Source organism: Mus pahari, chromosome 10 (genome assembly GCF_900095145.1).
Source record: "Mus pahari chromosome 10, PAHARI_EIJ_v1.1, whole genome shotgun sequence".
NCBI classification, from domain to species: Eukaryota; Metazoa; Chordata; class Mammalia; order Rodentia; family Muridae; genus Mus; species Mus pahari.
Genome location: NC_034599.1, coordinates 108,116,315 through 108,141,720, shown reverse-complemented (window position 1 = coordinate 108,141,720; position 25,406 = coordinate 108,116,315). Strand labels below are relative to the sequence as shown.

The window sequence follows — 25,406 nt, the reverse complement described above, 5'->3', positions numbered from 1 at the left end:
GACCAGGCTGCCAGATCCGCAAGGATGCCTGACAGCCTGTGGATACACACTGGGAACATCTTTATAGGATTGGTACACCACTGGGGAGGAGGGGCGGGGACTTAGCTGGATTGAAGGATAGCTGGGTGGATAGAGAAAATGTAGGGCATGGTGGTCCATATCTATAACTGCTGTACTAAGAATGCTGAGGCAGGAGGATCACCATCAGATCAAGGCTAGCCTAGGCTACGTAGTAAGTTCAAAGCCATCCTGGACTACATGTTAACATCCCATCTCAGGGAATTAAGAAGCAATGAATGGGTGGGATGGGATGGAAGGCACACACATGCTAACAGGATGAACACATGGGGTGAGATGCACACATGTAATCATACATGTAACCACACATATGTGATGAGAACACACATCTCCATACATGTAATCACACATGTGTGATGAGGACAACACACATCTCAACTGGACCAGCTCGGGGGTGGGGTGCTGGGAGTGCAGCACTCACCTGAGGCGCCTGGCTTGTGGCTGGGTGGCGCCGCCTGGCGCACACTCTGCTGGAGCAGGCTGAGGCACTCCCCGAGACAGCTGAGGGTGGCGGCAGAGGTAGCCTTCAGGAGAAGCAGGTCCTGGTCCAAGGCAGTGAGGGGGCCTGAGCCTGGCAGGGACTCAATGGCGTGCACGAGGTTCTTCTGCTGACCTTCCACCTGGTTCATCATCTAGAAAACAAGGACCTGGAGATGAAGGGGGGCTTCCTCTCACTAGGCTCCAAGCCCACAGGGAGCCTTGAGCTGGACAGAGGCAGCAGGCTCGGCCTCTAGGGAACTCTTTGCATGCTTGGCCTTTGCAGTGTCAGTGTCTGGGTCCATCCATTTATGCCCCGAACACTGACCCGAAGAGGACGTCAGAATGCCATCAGAGCTAAAGGGGACGTCAGGGCCATCAGGTAGTATTTTGCAGGAATTCAAGAAATAAGTGAATAGTCACTGCATTACAAACCAGAAGCCGTGGACTGGAGAGAGCTCATTTGGCAGAGTCCTTGCCTGGCATACACAAAGCTCTGTGTTCAATCCACAGCACCACATAAAACAAGACATGGTGTGGCATGCCTACAATCCCAGCACTAGGACGGTAGAGGCAGCGGGGTCAGAAGTTCAAGGTCATTCTCTGCTATGTGGTGAGTTCAAAGATGGCCTAGAGTATGAGGCGCCTTTTTTAAACCTTTGTAACCCACCCCACCACTCTGTTTCTATGGACGGCTTTCCCTCTCCAAGCAAGAGTTGTTTCTCCATTCTCTTCCAGCTCCAGTTGGTCACTTCCAAGCACTGCCGTCCCCAAGCAGAGTGGAAGGGAGCTGAAGTGAGAAAAGTCATGGTAAAGCCACTGCCACACCATTCTACTCCATAAAATGACCACACAGGACACAACTTTCTGTCACCGTGGAAGACATGGGGAAGAGGAGGCCAGCCAGGAATAGCAGACTCAGCCCTGTGCCCTGGCTTAGCCCACGATAAAACTTCAGGGACCCTCCTCGTGGCCGGCCTTCAGTTGGCCAGCTTATCACAAGGCAAACAGAGGCCTGACTGTGTCTCTGAATGGCATATCAAGGAGAGCACTCCACAGGGAGCTAGCGGAGGACTCAACGGTTATCTTGTGCCATTTGGGCCCCTTGTGTTTTACAGCTCGTCACATTAATCAGGACAATGCATGTAAAGTGCTAAGCACCCTGTCAAAAGGATAATTAGTCATTCCTCAAATAGGGTGAGTGAATAGGGTGAGAGGGACAGCCCAAGGTCATGGGGCTGCTAACACAGAGTCAGCCAGTGCCTGAGCTGTATACACTGGGCCATTGCTCTTTGGGTTTTCCCACGAAACCTATTCTTGCTTAGGGAGAATTCCTGTCACCAGCATGATGGGTCCAGCTGGAAAGGAGCAGTAGGTGTAGAAACTCTGGACCTGAACCCACCACTCTCTGGTGTTATGTTGCCACGGGCTCATGAGGTTGAACACTTGGTCCCCAACTGGTGATGCTGTTATGGGATTTGGGGGAGCCTTCTGGCAGAGGGCCCAAGTTGGAAGAAGTAGATCATTAGGGTACGGGCCTGGGGTGGGGATGGGGTGTACAGTCCAATCTGCTTCTGGTTCTCTGAACAGTAAGCAAATGGCTGTCATTGCCCCCACTGCCACACAGTTGTCCCCATGTCTTTGCTGGCACTGTGGATACCTCACACCATGAGCTAAAATGAAGCCCCCTTCCCTTAAGTTTCTTCTTGTCAGATAGTTGTCACAAAGAAAAGTGGTAAATATGCCAAGCCTGGGCTCCCCACCATGTTTGCTTTGAAAACAAATATTATTTTCTATTATTTGTGTAGAAGTGTGCTTTAACCAAAAAAACAAAAAACAAAAAACAAAAAACAAAAACAAAAAAAACAAAAAACCCTCATCTGACCTTGGGGGTTGGGGGTGGGGAGGGAGATGCTCAGCCAGTCAGTCCAGTGCTTATTGAGTAAGGTTGGGAACTTGGGTTTGATTCCTAGAAGCCACATCAAGAAGTGAGTCCCTGCAACCACAGGATGATCAATCCCTAGAGCAAGCTGGCTGGCCAGCCCGGGCTAACTGGCAAACCTAAGGTTCAGTGAGAGACCCTGTCTCAGAGAGTACGCTAGAGAGAGATTAAAGAGATACCAAATGTTGACCTTCAGCCTATACACACACGCGCGCGCACACACACACACACACACAGACACACACACCCAGAGACCCACACACAGAGCACGTTCTCTCTCCCCTCCCCCATTCATTTCAACTTCACGAGATGTTTTTAATTATCCACATTCATAAAAACTCCGCAGAGGCACAATCTGGATTTCCCCCCCACTCCCTGCTGACCTTCACTTTACTGTGCACACCTGTAACCAGGTTGTGCAGCTTGGCCTCTGCAGCATACAGAGGCTGTACCAGCCACTCTGCCCTGTCACATAGCACCTGAGACACTGCAGGGCTCAGATGGCTCCTTTCTGAGTCTCCTTCAGACAGCTTCTTGAATCAATTTAAATTACAATTGTAACCCAGGGCTGAGGGTGATGTTCTGGGGAGATGGTGGAGGTGATGGAACACTGGTCTGGCATACCCAGAGCCCTGGGTTCGATCACAGTACTGTGTGAGTTGAGTGTATGTGCCCTCACACACCTAGACCCCAGCACTCAGGAGGCAGACACTGGAGCTGACCATCAATCTCAGCCACATCAAAAATTCAAAGCCAGACAAGGAAACCTCAGACATCTAACAGGGAGAACTGCAACTCTGGCTGTGTCCCTGGCACCCGACCCTCCGCGGCAACTTAAGCTTCCGAAGTCTTTATCCCTTCCGATGGCGTGAGTTCACTCTGCTCAGTGACACTGGCCTGTAGACAGGGACCACTGTCCATCCTGTGAACTGTCAAATCCCAGAAGCAGACTGAAAAACGGACAGAATCCCAGTGCTAATGTTCTCTCAGCGAAGCACAGACAGATTTATTTAGGACCTAAAGTCTAGAGAAACGACCATGCTCAATAAGCAAACAGGGGTTTGGCTTTCCAAGTCCTTGACTTCATGAAGGAACAATGTCTTTTTATCAGTTTCGGCCTGCCAAGAGATACCGCCAACTGGTTTAGTTTAATTTCAAACAAGATAAAATATCGAAGTGTCCACTGACAGCCAACTCTGTGCATATCTGCTAACAGAGAAAATGGAATTTTATACTATTTGTAGGATTCAGCACTTTCTCAAAAGTCTTACCATAAAACTTAGTCTTGGAAAAATGATGTGTCCCCCCTCAAAGAACATAATGATGAAGGCTGTAATCAATTATGTTTTTACTGTTATGAATGGTGCTATAAAGCTTAANAAAAAAAAAAAAGGTAAGCAAGATAGAGCTGCTAACTGATATGGAATATTCTCAGTTTTAATCAACAAAGAGACCCATATTCCAATTATATTGCACAGTATGAATACTTGCTATTCTGCAAGCACAAGCTATTATGTAAATCCTCGGTAATAAAAGCACAAAACAGGCTTATGGGATATCCTATTCTACTGTCACAGAAGCTGGTACCCAGAGAAGGAGCCGCACGTCAGCTCTCTGAGAGCATTCGACAGTATCTACCAAGCGCCAGGACCAGAGGCAGTGAGACCCGGCCGAGGACCTTGGAAGCAGTGTTGAGGAGGTTGTGTTTACAGTGATATAGATATCCTGGGACCCAGTGGGAGAGGGGTGGGGTGGACAACAGCGCCCCCTGGAGCAACTCTATGCCTGGTATAAGGCATCTATTCACCTTTCTCTGTAAGCTGAGCATTGAAAAATAACTAGAAGAAAACTCCAGATCCAAAGGATGTGGCGCTCCCTTCTGGTCTCCATGGGCACTGCATACACAGTGCACAGACATACATGCAGGCGAAACACCCACACATAGAAAAGGAAAGAAAACCCAGGGGCTCTTACCACCGAGCCTAACCGGGACCTACATGGTGGGAAAAGAGAACCGACTCCTACGAGTTACCTTCTGACCTGCATGTGTATGCCAAGTCATACATATACACAGCACACATACCACACACACACTGCACACACATACACCCCCATACCCCCACACCTCAAACACACACACCACACATACCAAACTCCCACACACCCCAGACACACATACCACACACATTACACACCACCTACACAACACACACACATAACACACACACCATACACACACACCACATACCACATACATCACACACACACACACACACACATCCCACACCCTGACACCCTAAACACATATACCATACACACCACATACACACACAAATACACCCATACACTCCCCACACCATACACACACATACACCCATATATCCCCACACCCTCAAACTCACATACCACACCCCCCACACACACACCAGTCTTATTATTTTTAAAGAACAAATCAAAACGTGCAAATTTCAAGTTATTCTTATTTGGCTTCTTAAGGCCATCACCAACCTGTAACACAGGCACAAAATGGATCCCAAATTAAATGTCAAAGGCACAGATACAGGTCAGGCTGCGTTTCCCAGATAATGCACTTTACAGCAAGTGGGGACCCCTGGCCAGTTTCCACAGCACTGCAGAGGCCATGTACAGTACAGAATCAAATCAGGGGAGTCAGAGCTAACAGGATCATCGGCTGCATGGAAACGTACAATGCAGAAACCAAGAACACTACACAGAAGCCCAAACCCACAAGTTTAAATTCTCCTTGAAAGAGCTGAAGAAAGCTTTGGTGTGGGAGTATGGGCGAACAAGGACCTCCTCTGTCCCTGCTTCTGGCATTTCTCAGCTGCAAACCTTCACCTTGGTTGTTGAGGTGTCTGCAAAGGCCAGTTCCGACAAGGCTGCTCATCCATTCCTTATGTAACCCAGATCGCTGTGCCTTGTGACCACACATTTCTCCTAGGTCAGGATTCACAGCCAGGCTGTGTTTTGGTTGGCAGAGTCTAAACAGGCTGCCTGGGGCCTTCCGTAACTCAATCTACCCTGCTCGGAAGTAGACGAGACAACCCACCCCACTGACAAAGTGGCTTTATTGGGCATTTGTCCCTAATTTTCTGAGCCACTGCTAAGTCTCCACTTTGGGTCCAAGTGGCTAACTGGGGTATTATTCTTCTGTTTACCCACAGTCTTGAAGACAAACAACCTAACCCCATCTTTCATGGCTGGAAAAATTCCACTGTGTTTGTATGTGTGTGTGTGTGTGTGTGTGTGTGTGTGTGTGTGTGTATGGAGTATATATGTGTGTGTGTGGCGTGTGTGGTAAGTGAAGTGAGTGTATGTGGTGTGTGTACAGTGTGTGTGTACATGAGTGTTGTGTGTGTATGTTCATGTGTATGGTGTATGTTTTGTGTATTGTATATGTGTGTGTAGTATGTGTATGGAATATATATGTGTGTGTCTGGTGTATGTGGTATGTGAAATGAGTGTGTGTGGGGTGTGTGGTATGCACTGTATGTGGTATATAGTGTGTGTGTGCATGTGAGTATAGTGTGTGTGCATGTGTGTATTGTGTGTTTTGTGTATTGTGTGTTTTATGTATTGTGTGTAAGTACATGTGTATGTTGTATGCTTTGTGTATCATGTATCTGTGGTGTGTGTGCATGTGTGTTGTATGTTTTGTGTATAGTGTGTGTATGGTATGTGTGTGTGTATGGTATGTGTCTGTGTGTGTGTATGTGTCATGTGGTGTGTGTGTGTGTATGTGTGTGTGTGTGTGGTGTTTATCTACTCCTCTGCTGTTGGACATCTAGACCGTTACTTCTGATCTTTATCTAGTCTTAATCCAGCCCCCACACTGTAAACCAAACTTCCCATTCTTAGTATCCTGACTTTGTCCCCTCCCTCCAGAGACACAACCAATGCTCTATGCCTGGGTCTCCCCCCAACCCCCGACCAGAAACTAAACAACAAAAAAAACTGGCCTTGTCTGATCAGTAGATTCTACTGTTAATATTCAGAGAGCCAGCTCACTGGTTAAGACCACTCCCTGCTTCTGCAGAGGGCTCAGGTTCAACTCTCAGCCCCTACGTGAAGCCCCACAACGCATTCTGAACTCAGTTCCAGGCGATTGGGTGCCCTCTTCTGTGTGCCTCAGGCACAAACACAGTGTGTGTGCACACATACATGCAGACAAAACACTCAAATACATAAGATAATAAATCAGTAGAAAATGCCTAGAGGGCTGACATTGCCACCTGCAACGGCTTTTCCCATGATTCTCCTGTGCAATTTCACCCTCCCTGGAACACCCAACTTTGCTCCCTCCCACCCTTAAGGATATGGGACAGCAGAACTCACTGTATGGAGAATCCCAGGACACTTCCCATAATGCAAACCACAACCTCATGCAGTCAGGCCCTAACCATCCTAGTGCCATCTAAAGAGACTCTGCCCTCTCTCCCCACTTTGGCTTTCAGACCATTGAGATATTGTCCTGAAGAAATCGGAATTTCTCCCTCAAGAATCTCACACTGGGAGAAGGAAAAGGTGGAAGGCGGGTACCACCTGGAGTGGGACCCTTGGAAAAGATTTCAGTCTTGACACCTCAGATCACCTTGGCAGGAGAGAATGGAGCCCAGACTACTGTGGGTCAGTGGTGGGCAGGACCACCTTGACCAGTACTGGTTAGCTATGGGATTCCCCACCCTCACACCCCCTCCTAACACTCCACCCCTCTCCACCTCATTTTGTTTTAGTAACTCAATTGCATGGTTCTTAAATGTTTTTTGTTTGTTTGTTTGTTTGTTTTTGTTTTGCTTTGTTTTATTTCAGTTGACAACTGAGCCTGCAATGCCATGGTCAGACCCACCTCTGAGGGCTTTCCAGGACATGCAGACACCAGCATCCTGGAGTCACTCCAGCTGGAAGACAGCATCGTGCACAGACCCCACTGGCTGCATAGAGAACTGCATGAATGTATTCAGGAGAGAGGACCCAGTCCCATTTTCAGAAATGTTCTGTCAGGAGAGAGGCATTCACTGCTGTCACTGTTTGCCCAGTGCCACTCTGGATCCTCAGCCAATCTGCTTCAGACGGTGGAGGTCATTACTAACTTTGACTGTTATAGACTTAAACCATCCCTGTGGGTGCCCACGCCTGGAAGGCTGGACGGGATAATGGCGTTTCTCCAATTCAATGCTGTAACAGCTGGACAGGATAATGACTTTTCTCCACTTCAACATTGTAACAGCTGGCCTCTGTCATAGGTTTGGTGAGGGAGAAAATGCAGGTGTGCCAGGTAGGACTATCACATCTGAGCCTATTCTGGCTCCTCTGTGCTGTACAGGCATGCTGGGTCAGGAAATTCCAGCAGTGTTTATAAACTAGCTCATACTTCCCCGGGCAGGGGGCAGGGGGCAGGGGGCAGGGGGCAGGGGGCAGGGGGCAGGGGGCAGGGGGCAGGGGGCAGGGGGCAGGGGGCAGGGGGCAGGGGGCAGGGGGCAGGGGGCAGGGGGCAGGGGGCAGGGGGGAGGGGGCAAAAGCTACTACCCGAAAATACGCACACGAACAAGCATAGATACATTCCAAAGCCTCTCCGAAAAAGGCCAGCCTTGATTTCCTAAGAATGTCATTTCTTTTTCTCCAACCTTTTTTAAACCACTACTGCATCACCCTGTCCCAGCTCCACACCACAGTAATACAAAATACAAATTTCCCTTTCTAAATGCCTAAGAAGACAACCTGGAGGGACAGAAGTCTCAGGACAGTCGAGAGACCCAGGCTAGGGAGACCATGCAAGCGTGAGGTCCTGGGTTTGAATCTCTAATGTCACATGAAAACCCAGGTATGGGACTGGCAACATGGTCCGCATGTGAAGATGGCTGCTCGGTCCATGGATAGTATACTGTGTGTGGTACTGGAAATCACATCCTGGGCCTTGCACACACCAGGCAGACACCACCATTGAGCTACACTCCACCAACCTACACTACTGAGCTACCCTACCACCGAGCTACTCTTTCAGCCTGGACCCTTCCCAAAGCCATCCCCATTACTCCTTATGTGTGTGCATCAAGCCGGTTCTACTATATATCCCAGGCTAGCCCACAGCTCATGACTCTCTCGCCTGAGCCTCCAAAGAGCTGTGTGGTGACAGGCGTGTGTCACCATCGTTTATTCTTGCTGAAAGAAAAACTGAGGCACAGAGTATTTTTAGAACTGTGTACAAGAGGCCACAAACATGACACACCAAATATCACCGTGCCATGCAACAAGTGCCTCTCTGGCACAAGGTTTGCTGTGAGCTGATCTCTTTAGAAAACAATGGACCCACGAGCAGCTCTGAAAACCAAGAAGTTCCCTTCCTGGCCAGGAACTTGCCAGCTGAGGAGCAATCTCCTTTTGTGAGATCTCGTGCGTCCTGTCAGTCCCTGGAAGGGATGGGCGGGAGGGGATGGGAGACTGTCCTCCCAAGGGAAGGCAGTAAGTTCTGCCTGCATCACAGTTCCCTGCTCTGGGTGCCAAGGGCCCCTGGGGTGTTGCTTTTCTCCTGGACTCCTGCCTTCCCTGTTGTCTGAGGAGGACAACAGTGGCCTTCAAACTTCCAGTCAGGGCCCGAGCTGAAGCTCTTCTCCATATCTCCAAGCATGAGTGACTCTTTCCTGACTCTGTTTTACCACAGAGTTTTACCCTTTTACAGACTCTGTTTTACCCTCCCCAGTAAGAGCCACAAAGCATGGGGAGAGCATTCTTTTTCGTTCTCTGCAATACTTGCACAAAGATTAAAAGTGACTTTTCAATTCCACGCATCAACAATCAATGCTAACACCTTAACATGCTGGCAGCAGTTGAAGATACAAAAGGAGAGGTTGCGAGTGTTGTTCTCAAAGGAAATGCAACTGAAGAGAAGGTTCTGAGCATATGCTCAGGGCCCCGCACACAGAGCCCTCCCTCCCCTCCTGTGATCTTTGTGATGCATTCTCTCCTCTGCTTCCAACATCGTGAACCTGAACCTCCATCAGATCCGGAACACAGATCAAGGACATTCACTTTCCATGGATGTGAAGCTGGCCTCCCCAGCATGAAGCCCCCAAAAGCAGTGTGCAGGGGACACAGGGAAACACCGCACTCTCACGCACACACACGCACACAGACACATATGCATGTACATACATTTCTAAATAAAAATTTAAATTAAACTACTTATAAAATACTTATTTTCTAAGAAGCTAAATAAAATATCCATCACATGTTAAAAAGAAGATAACTGTTAGCATCTGGTACGTGAACTTATTGTAAAAATGTATGTACTCTTTTCTTTTTCTTCTTCTTTTTTTAATGAAACCAGTTGTTCAGCTGATTCTTTATGGTGTGGGGCATTGGAACTGTGCCACCCAACAGAAGAACTGGTAAGGTTGTAGCAAGTTCAGAAACCTGATAAATCTCCTAACTGAGGATGGCAGGAGTTCAAATGAGGTCCCAACCAGGTTCCGGTCCTGGAACACGTGACCATGACATCCCACTAAGAGGACCATGACAACCGGTCATATAGCATAAAAACCTGGAGTTCTCCATGCTAATGAGGTGTCTAGATAGGCCCTGAGTGCTTAGCCAATGAGCTTCCCTTCCTGGGCATCCCTTCCTGCAAAACGCATTGAGTCTCTGATCCACATATGCATCTTCATCCACCATGAACCAAACAGGTTGGACAAGCAAGGACCAGCTCCTTCATCAAGGACCGCCCCCTGGGGTGGGGCTCCTTCATCAAGGACCGCCCCTGGGGGTGGGGTTCCTTCATCAAGGACCGCACCCGGGGGTGGGGCTCCTTCATCAAGGACCGCCNCATCAAGGACCGCACCCGGGGGTGGGGCTCCTTCATCAAGGACCGCCCCTGGGGGTGGGGCTCCTTCATCAAGGACCGCCCCTGGGGGTGGGGCTTCATCATACAGATAGGCTCCTGTAGAAGGCTCCCTCTTCTAGTCCCTCCTTACTTCTGACACTCAAGAGTCATGTCAGATTCCACCCGTCCCTGGGCTCATCATGGGCCTATGGACTCCAGTTTCCAGCTCTTCCTGGTTCCTGGGTACACAGGTTTGAGAATCATCTTCATCATGTTTCATCTTCCCTGAGTGACATGTCGGCTCCGGCATCCCGGCGGCAAGGCGGAAATGCAGAACAACAGTATGGAGCCTTTCAAATTCTATAAATAATGTCATCAAATCTCTATGGTACTACTTGAAAAACTAGAGCTCACTCCACAAGATAGCCCACCACCTAGCCCATGGCCCATCACACAGCCTACCACCTAGCCTGTCACATAGCCCACCACCTAGCCCATGGCCCATCACACAGCCTACCACCTAGCCTGTCACACAGCCCACCACCTAGCCCATGGCCCATCACACAGCCCACCATATCGCCTGTCACACAGCCCACCACCTAGCCTGTCACACAGCCCACCACCTAGCCCATGGCCCATCACACAGCCCACCACCTAGCCTGTCACGCAGCCCACCATGTAGCCTGTCATACAGTCCACCCCATCCCGTACCCTGTACTACTGCACATTACCCCCGGGTGCCCCTATCATGTGTCACAATGACCCCTGACTTTTTTCTCTTGAATAAATCACAGTTCAACACTCCCCTCTGTGGCTAAATCTTAGCACATATTTTAAATGATTTCTTCTTATATTACTGGAAGAGGATTTGTGGGGCGTAGTGATATTCAAACACCGTGTGCTTGCCATTTGAAGGAAATGATTTTCTCAGCAGTATGAGCTGCCCATATCACATGTCAGTAACACTTTCTGGTTAAACAAGTTTATAATGAAAAGATTCCAAATCAGCATTCCATTGTTTTAATCGCATGTCCGTGTCTTGATACATGTACAGTAAAGACAAGCTTAGTTTCTCAGGCCAGTCGGTGGTTGCGTACGCCTTTAATCCTGGCCCTTGGGAGGCGGAGGAGGGTGGACCTCTGAGTCTGAGGCCACCCTGGTCTACAGCCAGGGCTACATTGTGGAGTCAAAGAAATGGCATGGTACGTAAAGAGGCCTGCCACCAAGCCTGATGACCCCAGAGCCCACACAGCGGAGAGAGCCAGCTCCTACAGGTTATGCTCGACCTCCATAGGCAGGCTACGGCACTTGTGTGCCCCCATATATACATACCCCAACACACAAAAAATTTGTAGTTTAAAATTTTTCATATCCTGTAAATAAAATTTAAAGCAAATAAGATTACAGGGGAAACTGGATGCGATGGCTCCAAATTGTAACACAGCACTAAAGTCTGAGGCAGGAGGACTGCCACGAGTTTGAGGCTAGCCTGAGCTATCCCACTGAATTTCAGGCCAGCTTGGGCTACACTATGAGACCCCATCAACACAACAGCAGCTGCAACACTATTAAAAGGAAGGCCAAGCAGTTTCTTTTAAAAGGATGGAGGTGGAAGTGGACAGTGGTGTGGTCACCTAGTGATGGAAAGACCATAAGAACCGGAGGAAGGGTCACAGAAAGATCTCTATGAAACCAGACTTGCCTCCTGATAGGTCTGAGAGCCAATGAGAATCACTGCCTGAGGTCATTAGAAACTCACAGAACCAAAAATCTCTCCAGGGCTCGGGCACCAGCTCTGAATGCTCTGAAAGGCCACTGTTCTCCTACCCTGGCCAGGCTCACTTGGACCTCCGGGTGACACAGCTGGACATTTACCCTGAGAGAACAGAAGACACCTGGAGCTCCAGGTGACCCAGCTGGACGTTTACCCTGAGAGAACAGAAGACCACACCTTTGCTCTCTATACTTTCCCTACACTTCTTGCCTCTGGGCTCTTGCTCTGAACTCTCAAGGCTCCTGCGTCCTCGTGACTTGTGTAGAAACCAATGCAGACAGAACACATAGAGAGTAGTGTGGGAGATAAACAGTTTATAGCAGAGGAGAGGAATTCATACACCACAGGGGAAGGGGAAAACTACCAAAGAGATCACAGTGCTGATCAGTATATTAGAAAGGCTTTACCTTGCTCCTAGAGCCTCTGGGAAGCGGGGTGTTTTCTTGTGCAGGTGATTGGCAAACCCATACCTCCTGGGAGGGGTCGACAGTATGGGTTGTTGGTTTGGCTTGGCTTTTGTTTTCTGAGACAAGGTTTTGTGCACCCGCACTTGGCCTCAGTCTCAGTGTCCAGCCAAGGATGACCTTGAATTTCTGATCCTGCCCCCTCCGCCTCCCAACTGCTGGGATCACAGGCCTATGACAGCCCTGTGGTTTCAGGAGGTGCTGGCGACCGGAGTCAGGAACTCGTGTGTGCTAGGGAAGCACTTTATCAACCATGTGACTTTCACTGTCAGGGGCCACACAGGACAGGCTGCTCCAACTGCCCAGGCACCACGGCTCTATCATACACTCCATCCGGTCTGCCACTGTGGGCTTCCACCTAAGGGAAGCAGGCACATGAGCAGCAGGCCAACTCATCCTGAGCAGGATGACACCCCCAGGGAGACGACAAACCCCTCTGGCAAAAGCTGTGGACAAGAAAGCTGGCCACATCCAAACCCTGGTCACAAGGCAGACACTCGGTAAACAGCAGTGAAGTTAGTGTCTGTGTGTGGCGTTTCTCCCCGCTAACCAGATGCCATTGCATGACTACCAAGTGAAACCAAAACCCCCAAAGGCTCTGCCGTGGAAAGAACATGAGAATTTTCCTTACAGCGTCTTACAGAACGAGCTTCCACAAAGGTAGAGAACCTTTCCCACATCCCTTCCCTCCCGTTGTGCACACGTGACCAGCCAAGCTCAGAGGCCCCGAGTGTCCCGACAGTTAGTTACTGCATTCATGTGCCACTTTTCTCGGTGCTGTCACAAACCATCGGAGGTGCTGCCTTTTGCATTTTATCCGTAGCTCATGGGATGATGCAGCTCACATCTGAGATGGGTCTTTCTTCTTCCGTTACATTCACCTCAATGGAAACACCTAGGAACCCAGAGGCAGGTGTGTCTCCTAGGTGATTCCAAACCCGGTCAGGTTGACGTCAAACTCGGACTGTCACGGATCATCTCCAGGAAAGTGTTTTCTTTTCTTTTTCAAAAAGAGTAGGATGCCTCTGAGATTCCCTAAAGAAAATACTCCACATCATACTTCAGTTCTAGCTGGATGTCCTGCTTGGGTCTGGAATCCTCACACTAGGGAGCCTAAGGCAGGTGGATTGCTGCAAGTTCAAGGCTAGAGACAAGGTAAGACCCACTTCTCAAAACAACAAAAGCAAAGAGTCTGCCCTCTGCTGCTGGCGGAACAGGGCCTGAAGTCAGTCTAGCTAATGTCTGCTACTTGCTTTTGAAGTTTAATTACTGTGTTTGGTGCAGATATTCCCCAGAGGGGCACAAAAGAGTTCTTCCCGGCTGAAACGAATCTCACGCCTGCCAATTACTTTCAAGATGAAAATGCATCTTGAAAAGGTGCTCCAAAGGGGGAAGAAATAGACCAGATAGGAACCTCACCCTCTGGGCAAATCCTTGACTGCTTCGGCACCTTGACAAATGACCCCCTAGAAAGACAGATGCATTTATCAGGAATCTGCTTCCTGAATCTGAAGGGGACAGTTGTATTCAGGGATAAGCCACTAGTAATTAATATTTACTGTGTCCCCACTGGGTAAATGGACCTGCAGTTACCATTTCACAAGAGAAAGAACATGAATTGCTCACACCAACTGCTTACAACATAATCCTTGAGGTGCTCGAATATATAACAGAACCATAATCTACGGCAGACGGCACCTGGCAAGACAGCCCCCACTCTTTGCAGGGGTGGAAACGGGCTAGCACAAACCCGAATCCAAATCCCCTCTCACTCCTTCCCCGTCTCCTCTGACCTTGAGCACAGAGGACACAAAACACCTGGGCAACCCGCAAGGGAAGAAAGGAAATAAAATCACGGTTTTGGAGATGAGCAGGAGTAGGGGTGGGGTTGGCTTTCTGGGGCCATCTGAAGGCTGAGAACTTTAGGGTTCAGGAAACAAGGTTCCATATTTTCCTTGAAGAAAGAGGGAAAACCCAGTCACACTAGCTCAAAAAGCAGAAAAATGACTGACGGTGATCAGAAAGAACGGCCAAACATCCAGCGGAGATGGGCTCCCCAACCCTCTCCTGCAGAGACAGCGCTATCTGGTCCTCCATGCCCTCTCTGTTCATTAGCAAGCCGCCACCACCTCTCCCACCACTGGTACCAACAGGGCCAGCACTGGAGACACACCCACCCAGGTCCGTGGCGTGGCTCCTCCTCTCCTAGTTCAGACTCAGAATGCAGGCTGGCCTCGGGGAAGATGCTCACACCGCTCCAGTCACCTGACACTGAGTGGGTACACGGAGAACAGTGGTCACGTGACAGAGCACACATACACGTATCACCCCTTCACTTCAGTGTCTCTCCTACCTGTGGTTTCTTGTTTGTTTGTTTGTTTGTGGGTTGTTTGTTTTTGGTCTTCTTGTGGTTGTTTGGGTTTTTGTTTGGGCTCATCAGGGGCATACATTTATTTTTTATTTTTACTTTTTTTTGTGTGTGTGTGTATGTGCCAGTGTGTATGTTCGTGTGCAGGTATATGTGATTGTACGTACATGCACATAGAAGCCAGAGGTTGATGGCAGATGTCTTTCTCATACTCTATTAATTTTTTGAGACAGGGTTCTTCACTGGTTCAGCAAGACAAGACTGGCTGGTAGCTGGGCTCCAGGGTCTGCCTGTCCCCATATCCCCACACTTGTATACCAAGCACTTTACTCACAACTCACTAACCAGGCTGAATAATTTCATTTTAAATATTTATCTACCAATCAATATGAACAACAAAGATAACAAATAAAGGAAATGGGTGGTGTGATTTTCTTTGCACTAATAATTTTTAATTGTATTTATTATTATCATGCATATGTGCATAGGATACTGGGGTTGCTGAGGTATACACATGGAGAAAAGAGGACAACTCAGCAGAAATGGCTCTTTCCTCCCACATTTATGTGCTGTCTTATCATTCTGTTGCTGTGACAAATTGCCATGACCAAGGCAACTTATAGAAGCAAGCGTTTAATCAGGCTTATGGTTTCACAGGGTCAGAGTCCATGATGGCAGAGCAAAGGCACAGAGGCAGGAACAGGGGAGAGCTCACATCTTGATCCACAAGCAGGAGGCACACTGCAAACCACTCCAGATTCTTAAAACCTCAAAGCCCGGGCCCAGTGACACACCTCCTCTGGAAAGGCCACACCTCCTAATCCTTCCCAAACAGTTCCAAGAACTGCTGCGACCAAGCATTCAAACATGTGGCCCTACGGGGTTGGCTGGGGACATTCTGACCACCACACAGGTTCCAGGGATTTAGCTTAGGTGTCCAGGCTTGTACAGCAAGCCAACTCACCAGCCTCGATGATGGCATTTAACTCAATACAGAATTCACCAGACATAATGATGATTTGCATTGGAGGAGCGTGTAGAAGAGGACAACTGGCCTTAAACTCTCCCAGGCCCCTTCCATTCCAGCTCCTGAGCAGGTGGGCTTCCTGGTGCGCTGCATGGTGGCTTCAAACAGCTGGGCTTGAGTCAACCACAACATCACTTAACACTTTCTTTCAGGAACAGTTATTCAGATAACGAGGCATTTCCCTAAATCAATGCCAGTGTGACATGAGTCCCAGGGCTACACAGCTTCCAGTCAGAGGGTCCCAGGATGTACTAACCAATGACTGACTGACACACCCCTCTGATGTAGTAACCAATGATTGACACACACACTCACCAGCCCAGAGCACACCACCTCTTCCTGTAATTTACATTACAGACTCTTAACCGGAAGCCAGTAGGACTCAGGACTAAACAGTTTGAAGGGAAAGGGCTCAGTTCCTATCTTTTCAGCATCTGCTTTCCTCTGGCAATCTCTAAGGTCTAGAGAACAACCCCAACCCGATTTGCACTGCTGTCTGCTCCTTCATATTAAGTCCACAGGCCTAACACTTCAATTAACTTCGTGGAAATTTAAATTACCACAAGGAGCTCTGGCTTTTATCTTCTCAGGAAGCAATTCTCCTTCACACACTCTCTGATTCCCTCATGCAGTGGTGACTAAGGCAGCTCTCGGGGGTCACAGGAATAAATTTCTTCCCCTCTTCGTGACCATCGCCATACAAGCGGAAGAAGACAACGCCTGGCTCAGAAAGCTCAGAACGGGAAAATTTAAACCAAAAGGAGGTTTCACTGACTCGGCCCACTCTGAGCACGCCATCACTGGCTTGACGGCTCTCTCCTGCCTCCTCCCACCATGCCTGCCGGCCTCACTCCCTCAGATCAACATCTCCCGGGTCTGGCTCCTGAAGGCTCCGCAAAGCCTTCTTCACGTCTGCCTTCCCACATCCAGGTCTGAAATCACAATGCCTCGGACCCTCAGAGCTCCTGCCTCCCTCCCGCTACTGTACCTGGGGTGTACACAGAAGGACAAAGCCTGTTTTCTTGGCACTCAGCTGGTACAGGGTGATGGCAGTCAGGTCCCCAAGGAGTCCTAAAGACTCCTACTCAAGGCTTTGGATTCTGTTTGCCCCAGAGATGATGTTCTTTCTCAGTGATTATTTTTGTATCAATGGTTGGGGCTAATTGTTGCTAGTTGTGGCATTGGCAATGGGAAAACACATCTCCTTTCAGGTCCAGAAAATACTCAGATCACCCTCCCGATTTGCCAAGGTTCTGTTAACTCACCACCTTTAAATGAACCTTTTAGCAAATACCTACATGAGCTGTTCGTCGGCTATTTTTTTCTTGTGTTTCCCAACTGCAGAATAAACACCTGCTGTAATTCTTTCCACACTACAATGGAGGGAGATTTTTCACTCTGGGGCTTTATTTCAACATCTATTTAGAAGCAGTGGAAGGCAGTGGGTCAGGCCGAGTGAGGGCACATAGTTCTCTTCTTAGGCAGCTGGCTCTGTCCCTCACCCTCTGTCCCATACCAATACATCAAACCCCATAATACTGCATCCAAAGGGTGGCCCTGGAGTTAACACAGTTTTTGTTACTCTTGGTTACATGTTACTCTTGGTGGAAACAGATGCCAGGTTTTAACAAAGTTGCCTTTATTTAAGGGGCATCTCCTCAGCCTTCACAGGAGTGGCTAACAGGCCCTCCGAAAAGGCCTTTACATCATCTACATCATCTTAAAAATAATGGCCATCTCGCCTTCTCTGTCACTGTTCTGGGTGGACCACAGGACAGGCACCTTTCTCATCTGAGAAATGGCAGCCATGGGCCAAATAGGCTAGGTGACCCACTGGCTGCCAAGAGTCAGGGAGGGGAGAAAGGAGTCTATAAGGCACAGTCCCTTAAAAGGCCCAAGGAGGAGCATAGACCTTACATGTCAATGAAGAACGCTGGTAAAGCATACTTCTGTGGAGTACTAGGACTGCCAACAGGAGGGGATTCTGGGAAGGGTGAGACCGTTGAAGATGGTGAAGATGGAGATGCGCCTCAGGCGGAAGCTGGTGTTCCAGCCTCCCACTAAGGAACCTAACCTCACTCAGCCCAGTTACACTTTCAAGAATTATTGCACAAACAAAACAAGGTAACGAAGGCTGGTCTCCCACTCAGGAGAGTGAAGAAACACAGTGACAGTGTGACTTTAATTAGGTATCTTAAAATAAAAAAAAAAACAAACATCTCATGGGTCCTTAAAGGAAGAAACACCTAGAATCTGTCTTCTTAAAGTGATATCTGAGGAGTCGAGGGAGGGAGAGCGGGAGTGAAAGAGACTGAGAATGGGAAGCTGGGTGGGAAGGAGCGGGGAGAAGTTGGGGGAGGGTAAAAAGATCTCATGGGGTTTTCATGAGATATAAGAATACACATAGAAGTATATTTAATGGCCAGTTTCTCTAACTAGAAATATCTCCCTAAGGAAAGAGCCTTTCAGAAAGTTCTCGGAGGGACTTGTGGCTGGTGATCAATCAATCACTCACTAAGAAAAATAAAACACAAAGGGTCTACGGGCCCAGGGATGTGAGGCAAAGGCTCCTAGTACAGGCAAAGGCTTTTCCTATTCAAAGAGGCTACATTCAAGCCTAGATTGAAGAGAGAAATGTCTACTTTTCCTTTCTTGTGGAAAAAGAAGGGGTATGGGGCTATGCCAACTCTACCACACTGTAACACCTCACAGCACCGTTAACCAATGTGATGTTGTTATTTGTATGTTTTGTTTTTGCCATTCTAAAGAGTGATTGGCAACCACAGCAGAGCCCCGCACTTAACCACATACCACACACCCTCTTCTCTGCACGAGGCTCACTCCACCCGCATGTCTACTGTCTGCTGCCAGCTACCCTGTCTACATAGACACATTTATCACTTTTCTGCAGCCGTGCCTGTCAGGAAGCAGCCTAAGGAAGGGCTTCACGTGGCTTACAACTGGAAGGGATACAGCCCATCCTAGAGAAGAGATGGCAGACGAAAGTGAGGTAAGATGGAAGCAGAGGGCAGACAGAAAGTAGGGCAGACTATGCCACCTAAAGTCCTGCCCCCAGTAACACGATTCTTCCAGTAAGGCTCCGCCTCCTGAAGGTTCCGGAACCTTTTACAGCATCATCACCAGTTCAAACCTATGAGCTTGGGGCTGAGGCGCATTTCACATTTTAAGCCATAACAAGGCACTTGGCTTCATGGAAGGTGGTGATATACCGAGAGCTGAAGGAGTTTAACAATGGAGGAGGAGCAGGCGCTGGGGCTTAGAACATAGCTTCAGGTCCTCTCACCACAACCGCAGGCACATTACTTCAAATCACCTTTTCAGTTTCCTTTCCTGTAAAATGGGACTCATTGATGGCTCTCAATCACTCAGGCTTTCGAAGGATGACTAACTCCACAACACAGTTGGAAACACTCCTGAGGTGTACAAGGACTGAGCAAAGCTCTACGGCTGCTACCGATAATATGAGGGTTTAAGGAGACAGAGAAATTTTTTGAACAGTAAGAGTCATGAAGGAAATTGGGGAAAAAAAAAGACCCAGAACAATATGAGGGCTAACACCAACAGAAAAACAAATAAACAAACAAACAAACAGGGAATTTCTGTTCTGGGTCAATTTCAGCAAACCCTAGAAAACTCGTTTAGTTTTAGTTTTAGTACTAATATAAGGGCTGGTTATACAGCTAATTCAGTAGGATGTTTGCTTAGCATGTACAAAGCCTTAGGTTCCATCCCCAGCATAACCCTATCACACCTGGTGCACACCTGTAACCCCAGCACACCTGGTGTACACCTGTAACCCCAGCACACCTGGTACACACCTGTAACCCCAGCACACCTGGTACACACCTGTAACCCCAGCACAGCTGGTGCACACCTGTAATCAAGAAGCAAATGCTACAGGATCAGAAGTTCAGGGCCATCCTCAGCTACGGGCCATGTTCAACACCAGTTAGGTCCTTACTCATAAATCTTAAATCATGTACCATTTGGAGGAACAGGACAACAATCTCACTCCACGGCCAGCTATAGTGGCACAAAAACCCATCATAAAAAATAAAATAAAAGAGAGAAGCAGAATATTAGCTGAGCACTGCAGTACATGTCTGTAAAGCCACTACTTGGGAAGCTGAAGCCAAAGGATGGGCCTGAGTTGAGGCCAGCCTAGGCTAGACAGCCATACCCAGTATCAAACACATTTAAAAGGCCTGGTTATGTAGCTCAGTATCAGAGTGCTTGTCCATCAGGCATGAGGCCCTTGGTTCAAGCCCCAGTACTTAGAAAAATAAATAAATAAAAAACAAAGCAATAACCTATTCAATATAAAACATAGTTCTGTGCAGGGCTGCTCACTTAAAGCAGGTTTAAAATAAATCAATAACTTCATTCAGTCAATTATAGCCAATTCTCATCAGTCACAGTAGTCACATCTCTACAAAGTCTAAACACACACTTCACCAGAGAATTCAGAACTGAGGCTCCTAAGGGAAATAGCAGGTGAGGTTTTAGCGAGCCTCTGGCACATGATCATCAGCACAAACATCATTTGCAGGATTCGGGTTCTTTCTCCAACCTCTTTGTAAGGTGAGACGGCCCATCAGTCGTGGAAAGAGGCACCTTCATGTAGTCTCTATCACCTCTGTGGCAGCAGAAACCAGGCACACAAGTATACACACACACACACACACACACACACACTCACTCACACAAGCATTCACAAGCTTGCTACAGCTCTGGCTACCAACACAAGACTGACACAAGAGTAACCAGACATGATAGGCTGGAGTGTGCGAGGATAAGTATGGTCAATATACATTGTATACATGCATGAGACTAGCAAAGAAGAAAGATAAGATACTCTACAAAAACCCAGGCAATGATTTCAGCCAAACTCATCTCCAGCCCTGCCAGCAGATCTATGGATTTCCAAAGGCAGAGTTGACAGAACCAGACACACTCACAAGTGCACACATGCACACACATCATCCATGATGTTAAAATTACCCCTTGGTCAACTAGGGTCCAAAACATTAAACAAACAAAAGAAACTTCAGAATAAAGAACTCCCAAGGTGTGTTGTTGTTGTTTTACATTTAACTTTATTAGTTTATTTATGTAAGTTTGCCTGCAGAGAACTCTGAACTACCTGCATGCTCTCAGAAGCCAGAAGATAGCACTGGATCCCCTGGAACTGGAGTTACAGGTAGTTGTGAGCCACCATGTGGGCGTTGACACTTGAACCTGAATTCTCAGCAAGAACAGCCATTACTCTTAACCACCGAGCCAGCTCTCGGGCCCCAAGAATTCCTAAGTTTTAAACTTGTAAGTTTAAACCTAAGTTCAGAACCAAATTGTTCTGAGAAACAAGATGGAATCTCTCTCTAAAGCCAGACAACATGGCTCATGCCTTTCCAGCATCCAGGAGGCTGGGACTGGGCTCTCCTTGAGTTTGAAACCATCCTGGGCTACACAGTGAGACAAAGCAAAATGAAACCAAGGTCTGTGCTGTAGGCTCATGCAGTGCCACGGTGCATGTGTGGAGGTGACAGTCTGTTCTCTCCTTCTATGTGGGACTGAGGGGTTGAACTCAGGGTCCCGGGCTTGATGGCAAGCAGCCCTGGATTGATGTGGAACTCATGATGGAGGCTGGGCTAGGGTAAAATGACGTTATAGAGCTGCAGCTCAGCTTCCCGCGACCCCATTCATGGACCAAGATTGAATTTGGATCAACTCAGACTGCCTTGAATTTCACAGCAGAGATGGCATGACTGGAAGTCACATGCATGATGGCTCCAGTTAAGGTCCTAGTACTGTTGACCAGCCAATCTGGACTGCCCACTTATGCACGGCAAGAATTGCATGCTGGGAAGTCACACACAAAGAAACTCATCTGGACAGGGGAGAGGTCCTCCTACTTCCCAGTGGGGCTCACTGCCTGAGGCTGTGGGTGATATTCCAGTCTACTGACTGCCCAGCCTCTGCCAGAGTACTCAGTAAACAACCATCCAGAGAGGAGGGAGGGAGGGAGGGAGGGAGGGAGAGAGAGAGAGAGATCTTGACTTGAAAAAAATTGTAAGCCCCAGGGTTCCTATGATTTACAGAAGTTACCGTGATAAATTTTATAAATTAAACTTTATCATAGATAATGTATGCATAGAACAACAGAGACAACACTTGGTACTATCTTAAATAAGTTTCAAGTGCCTACAGTGTGCTAAACAGCACCCTCACCTGTCCACTCCACTGTGAGGTCTCATTATTGATGGGTACAAGGTGTGTGTGTGTGTGTGTGTGTGTGTGTGTGTGTGTTTCTGTCAGTCTGTCTGCCTGTCTGTCTGACACAGAGCTTATCATCATAAAGGCAATAAATAAATAAATAAATTAGCCTGACAGATAAAATTCACTTTTACTTTACAAAAGAGGGAGAAAATTTGGTCTCAAAATGGAAAATGATTTCCTTGAGGTATGTGGTGGTTTGAATAAAAAATGGTCCCTATAGACCATCTCAGGGGAGTGGCACTATTAGGAGGTGTGGCCTTATTAGAGGAAGTGTGTCACTGGGGTTGGGTTTTGAGGTTTCAGATGCTCAAGCCAGGCCCAGCCTGCCTGTCTCTTCCTGCTGCCTGTAGAACTCTCAAGCTCCCTCTCCAGCACCATGGCTGCCTGCATGCTGCCACACTTCCCACCAAGAAGATAATGGACTAAACCTAAGCACTCAAGTTAAATACTTTTCTCTATAAGAGATGCCATGGTCATGGTCTCCTCACAGAAGAGAAACTCTAAGACAAGGTACCAGACCTAGGATTTGAACTCCATCCTGTACCAGTGACCCTTGGCACACAGCCTGCAAATCTGAGTTAGGTCCCTGGAACCCACACATAGCTGGTTGTGGAGGCTTGCATCTGTATTCGCAGTGCCCCCGTGGTGAAATGGGGGGTGGGAACAGGAGACTCACCTGGAAGTTCACAGTCCAACTTCCTGTAGTGTGAAGAACCCAGAAAGAAGAGCGACCTGCCTCAACAAGGAGGAAGGGGTGAAAGTACTCCAGATAGTGTACACACACACACACACACACACACACACACACACACATACACATTCACACACATACACACACATACATACACACATGCACACATATATATACACACACATACATACACATACACACACATGCACACACATACATACACATATACACACATACACACATGCATATACACACATGCACACACATACACACACATNATACACACATGCACACACATACACACACATACACACATGCATATACACACATGCACACACATACACACATGCATATACACACATGCACACACATATACACATACATACACACACATACACACACATTCACATACATACACACACACACACACACACACACACACACCAAATAAAGTTAAAAATTAAAACCACCACTCCCAATCTAGCAGCTCAGACTTTGCTCCCTGCCCTGTTCCTCCCATCTCTCCACCCACCTCTTTGTGAAGATGAACCAGAAGGCGCAGCGGAGCTTTCCCCGACCTCAGCTAGTGGCTGTGTATCTGGTGTTTGCAGGTAACCAAAAGAATGCTGGAGCCCTACTTGCAAATGCGGAGTGTGGGAATGCTGAAAACAGGAGACATTTTCACAGCTACCCTCATGCCTGAAGCTCCACAAACATCATAATCTGTACACAGCACATTTGCACTTTGTAATGGCTTTTGAAATGTTTCAGCAAACTGAAACAAAACAAATAGAACAGTTCCCTGATCCTGAGTGGTATCCCTCCCCCTCCCTCTCCCTCTCCCTCTCCCCCCCCCTCTCTCTCACACACACACACACACACACACACACACATACACACACACACACACTAATACATACAATACACACACACACACACAAATCATATTGTATGTATGATTTTGTGTGTGTGTGTATATACACACATGCATATGTCTATGAGCATGTATATATGTGTGTATACATATACATTATATATATGTATGTGTGTCTGTATATATACATATACATACATGTCTCTTACCAACAATGCTATCTACTTGGCTTTTAGACTCAGCCATGGTGGGGGATTGGACTGGTGCTGCTATGCATTCAATTGCTAAATACTGGCCCCCAAGATCTGATTGCTCCCCAATGAGGAGATCCTCACACACACCAAGTGATGCTTTGGAAACTTTGCCCCTGCTCAAGTTATCCCTGATTGGTTAATAAAGATGCCTGCAACCTGGATTGGGGAGAAGAGAATGAGGCTTCAGGTCTCAGGCTGGAAGTGGGAGGAGGAGGAGGAGGAGGAGGAGGAGGAGGGAGGAGGGAGGAGGAGGGAGAAGGGAGGAGGATGAAAAGGATGAAGAGGAGGAGGAGGAAGAGGAAGAGGAGGAGGAAGAGGAGGAGGAGGAGGAGGTCATCACGGGGTACCATGGATCCTGAGCATGGTCATGAGGGCTGGCCTGATACAGCAGGAGCAGCCTAGGTAGAACATGGCCAGTGATATCGCGGGGCTCCCCACAGGCGAGGAGACAAAATAGCACAGAGGGTTGACATCTTTCCAGCTCCAGCGCTCTAAGGCTTATCATAAATCTAAAGGTCTCTGTGTCTTTTATTTGGGAACCAAAGGGTCTGAAGTCGGGTAGAAACCCCCGATTAGATATTAAAGGCAACAGGAGGGTGTAGCAAACTCCCAGAATAATAATTACCACATAAAAATACTGTCTCACAGGTCAGAGCTAGGTCTTGCCTACTTCCTCAGAGCTTTGAAGGCATTATGGGTACTTCTTTAAGAAAAACAACAACAAAAACAAAACTTTAAAAAATACATTTATTTGTGTTGTTTGTGTTAAAGAGGTGCCTGAGGAAAGACAGGCAGAGTAATCCTCTAGCCTTTACATGCATGAACACACATAAATATAATCACATACAAAAATAGACTGATGGCCCAACTCTGTATTTTAAAATGATTAGCATATCTGAAAATCCAGAACTATTAAACTAATAAGAAGGAACTCAAGTCCCCAACTGGAGATGTATAATGCCATACACGTGTATAAGGATGGCCACAGGGCACCAGTAAGCTCTGTTCTCGTCCTGCATAATTGCATGCTTCTCTGATTACTAAGTGGAAAAAGACACTTATTCGCCACCATCTCCACTTCAAAGCAGGCAGTTTAATGCAACTCAATTATTTTAAAGTTCCGTGATGAACAGCAATTGGAGCTGTCAGTACCACAGCAGCTATTCAAAGCTCAGAAAAAATATACTCAAAGACGTGGCCCTGGAGGTTTCAAGGTATTGATTCTGAAGTGGAGCAAACCTGTTCACGTGTCTCTCTTTTTACATAAATCATTCTCTGGGCAGGTTTTATACAAGAGGTCCTATTGGATTCGTGGCTTAGACC

General features: G+C 47.7%; 1 protein-coding gene across 2 annotated transcripts in view; it reads right to left on the bottom strand.

Moving 5' to 3' along the window:
• Positions 1 to 25,406, bottom strand: part of Osbpl10 (oxysterol binding protein like 10) — a 244,858-nt gene that overhangs the window by 66,864 nt on the left and 152,588 nt on the right. For both annotated transcript variants that reach the window (XM_021207052.1, XM_021207053.2), the window contains one exon: positions 500 to 710. In XM_021207052.1, coding sequence (XP_021062711.1) covers positions 500 to 710 — 211 coding nt within the window. The remainder of the gene's footprint in view (positions 1 to 499; positions 711 to 25,406) is intronic.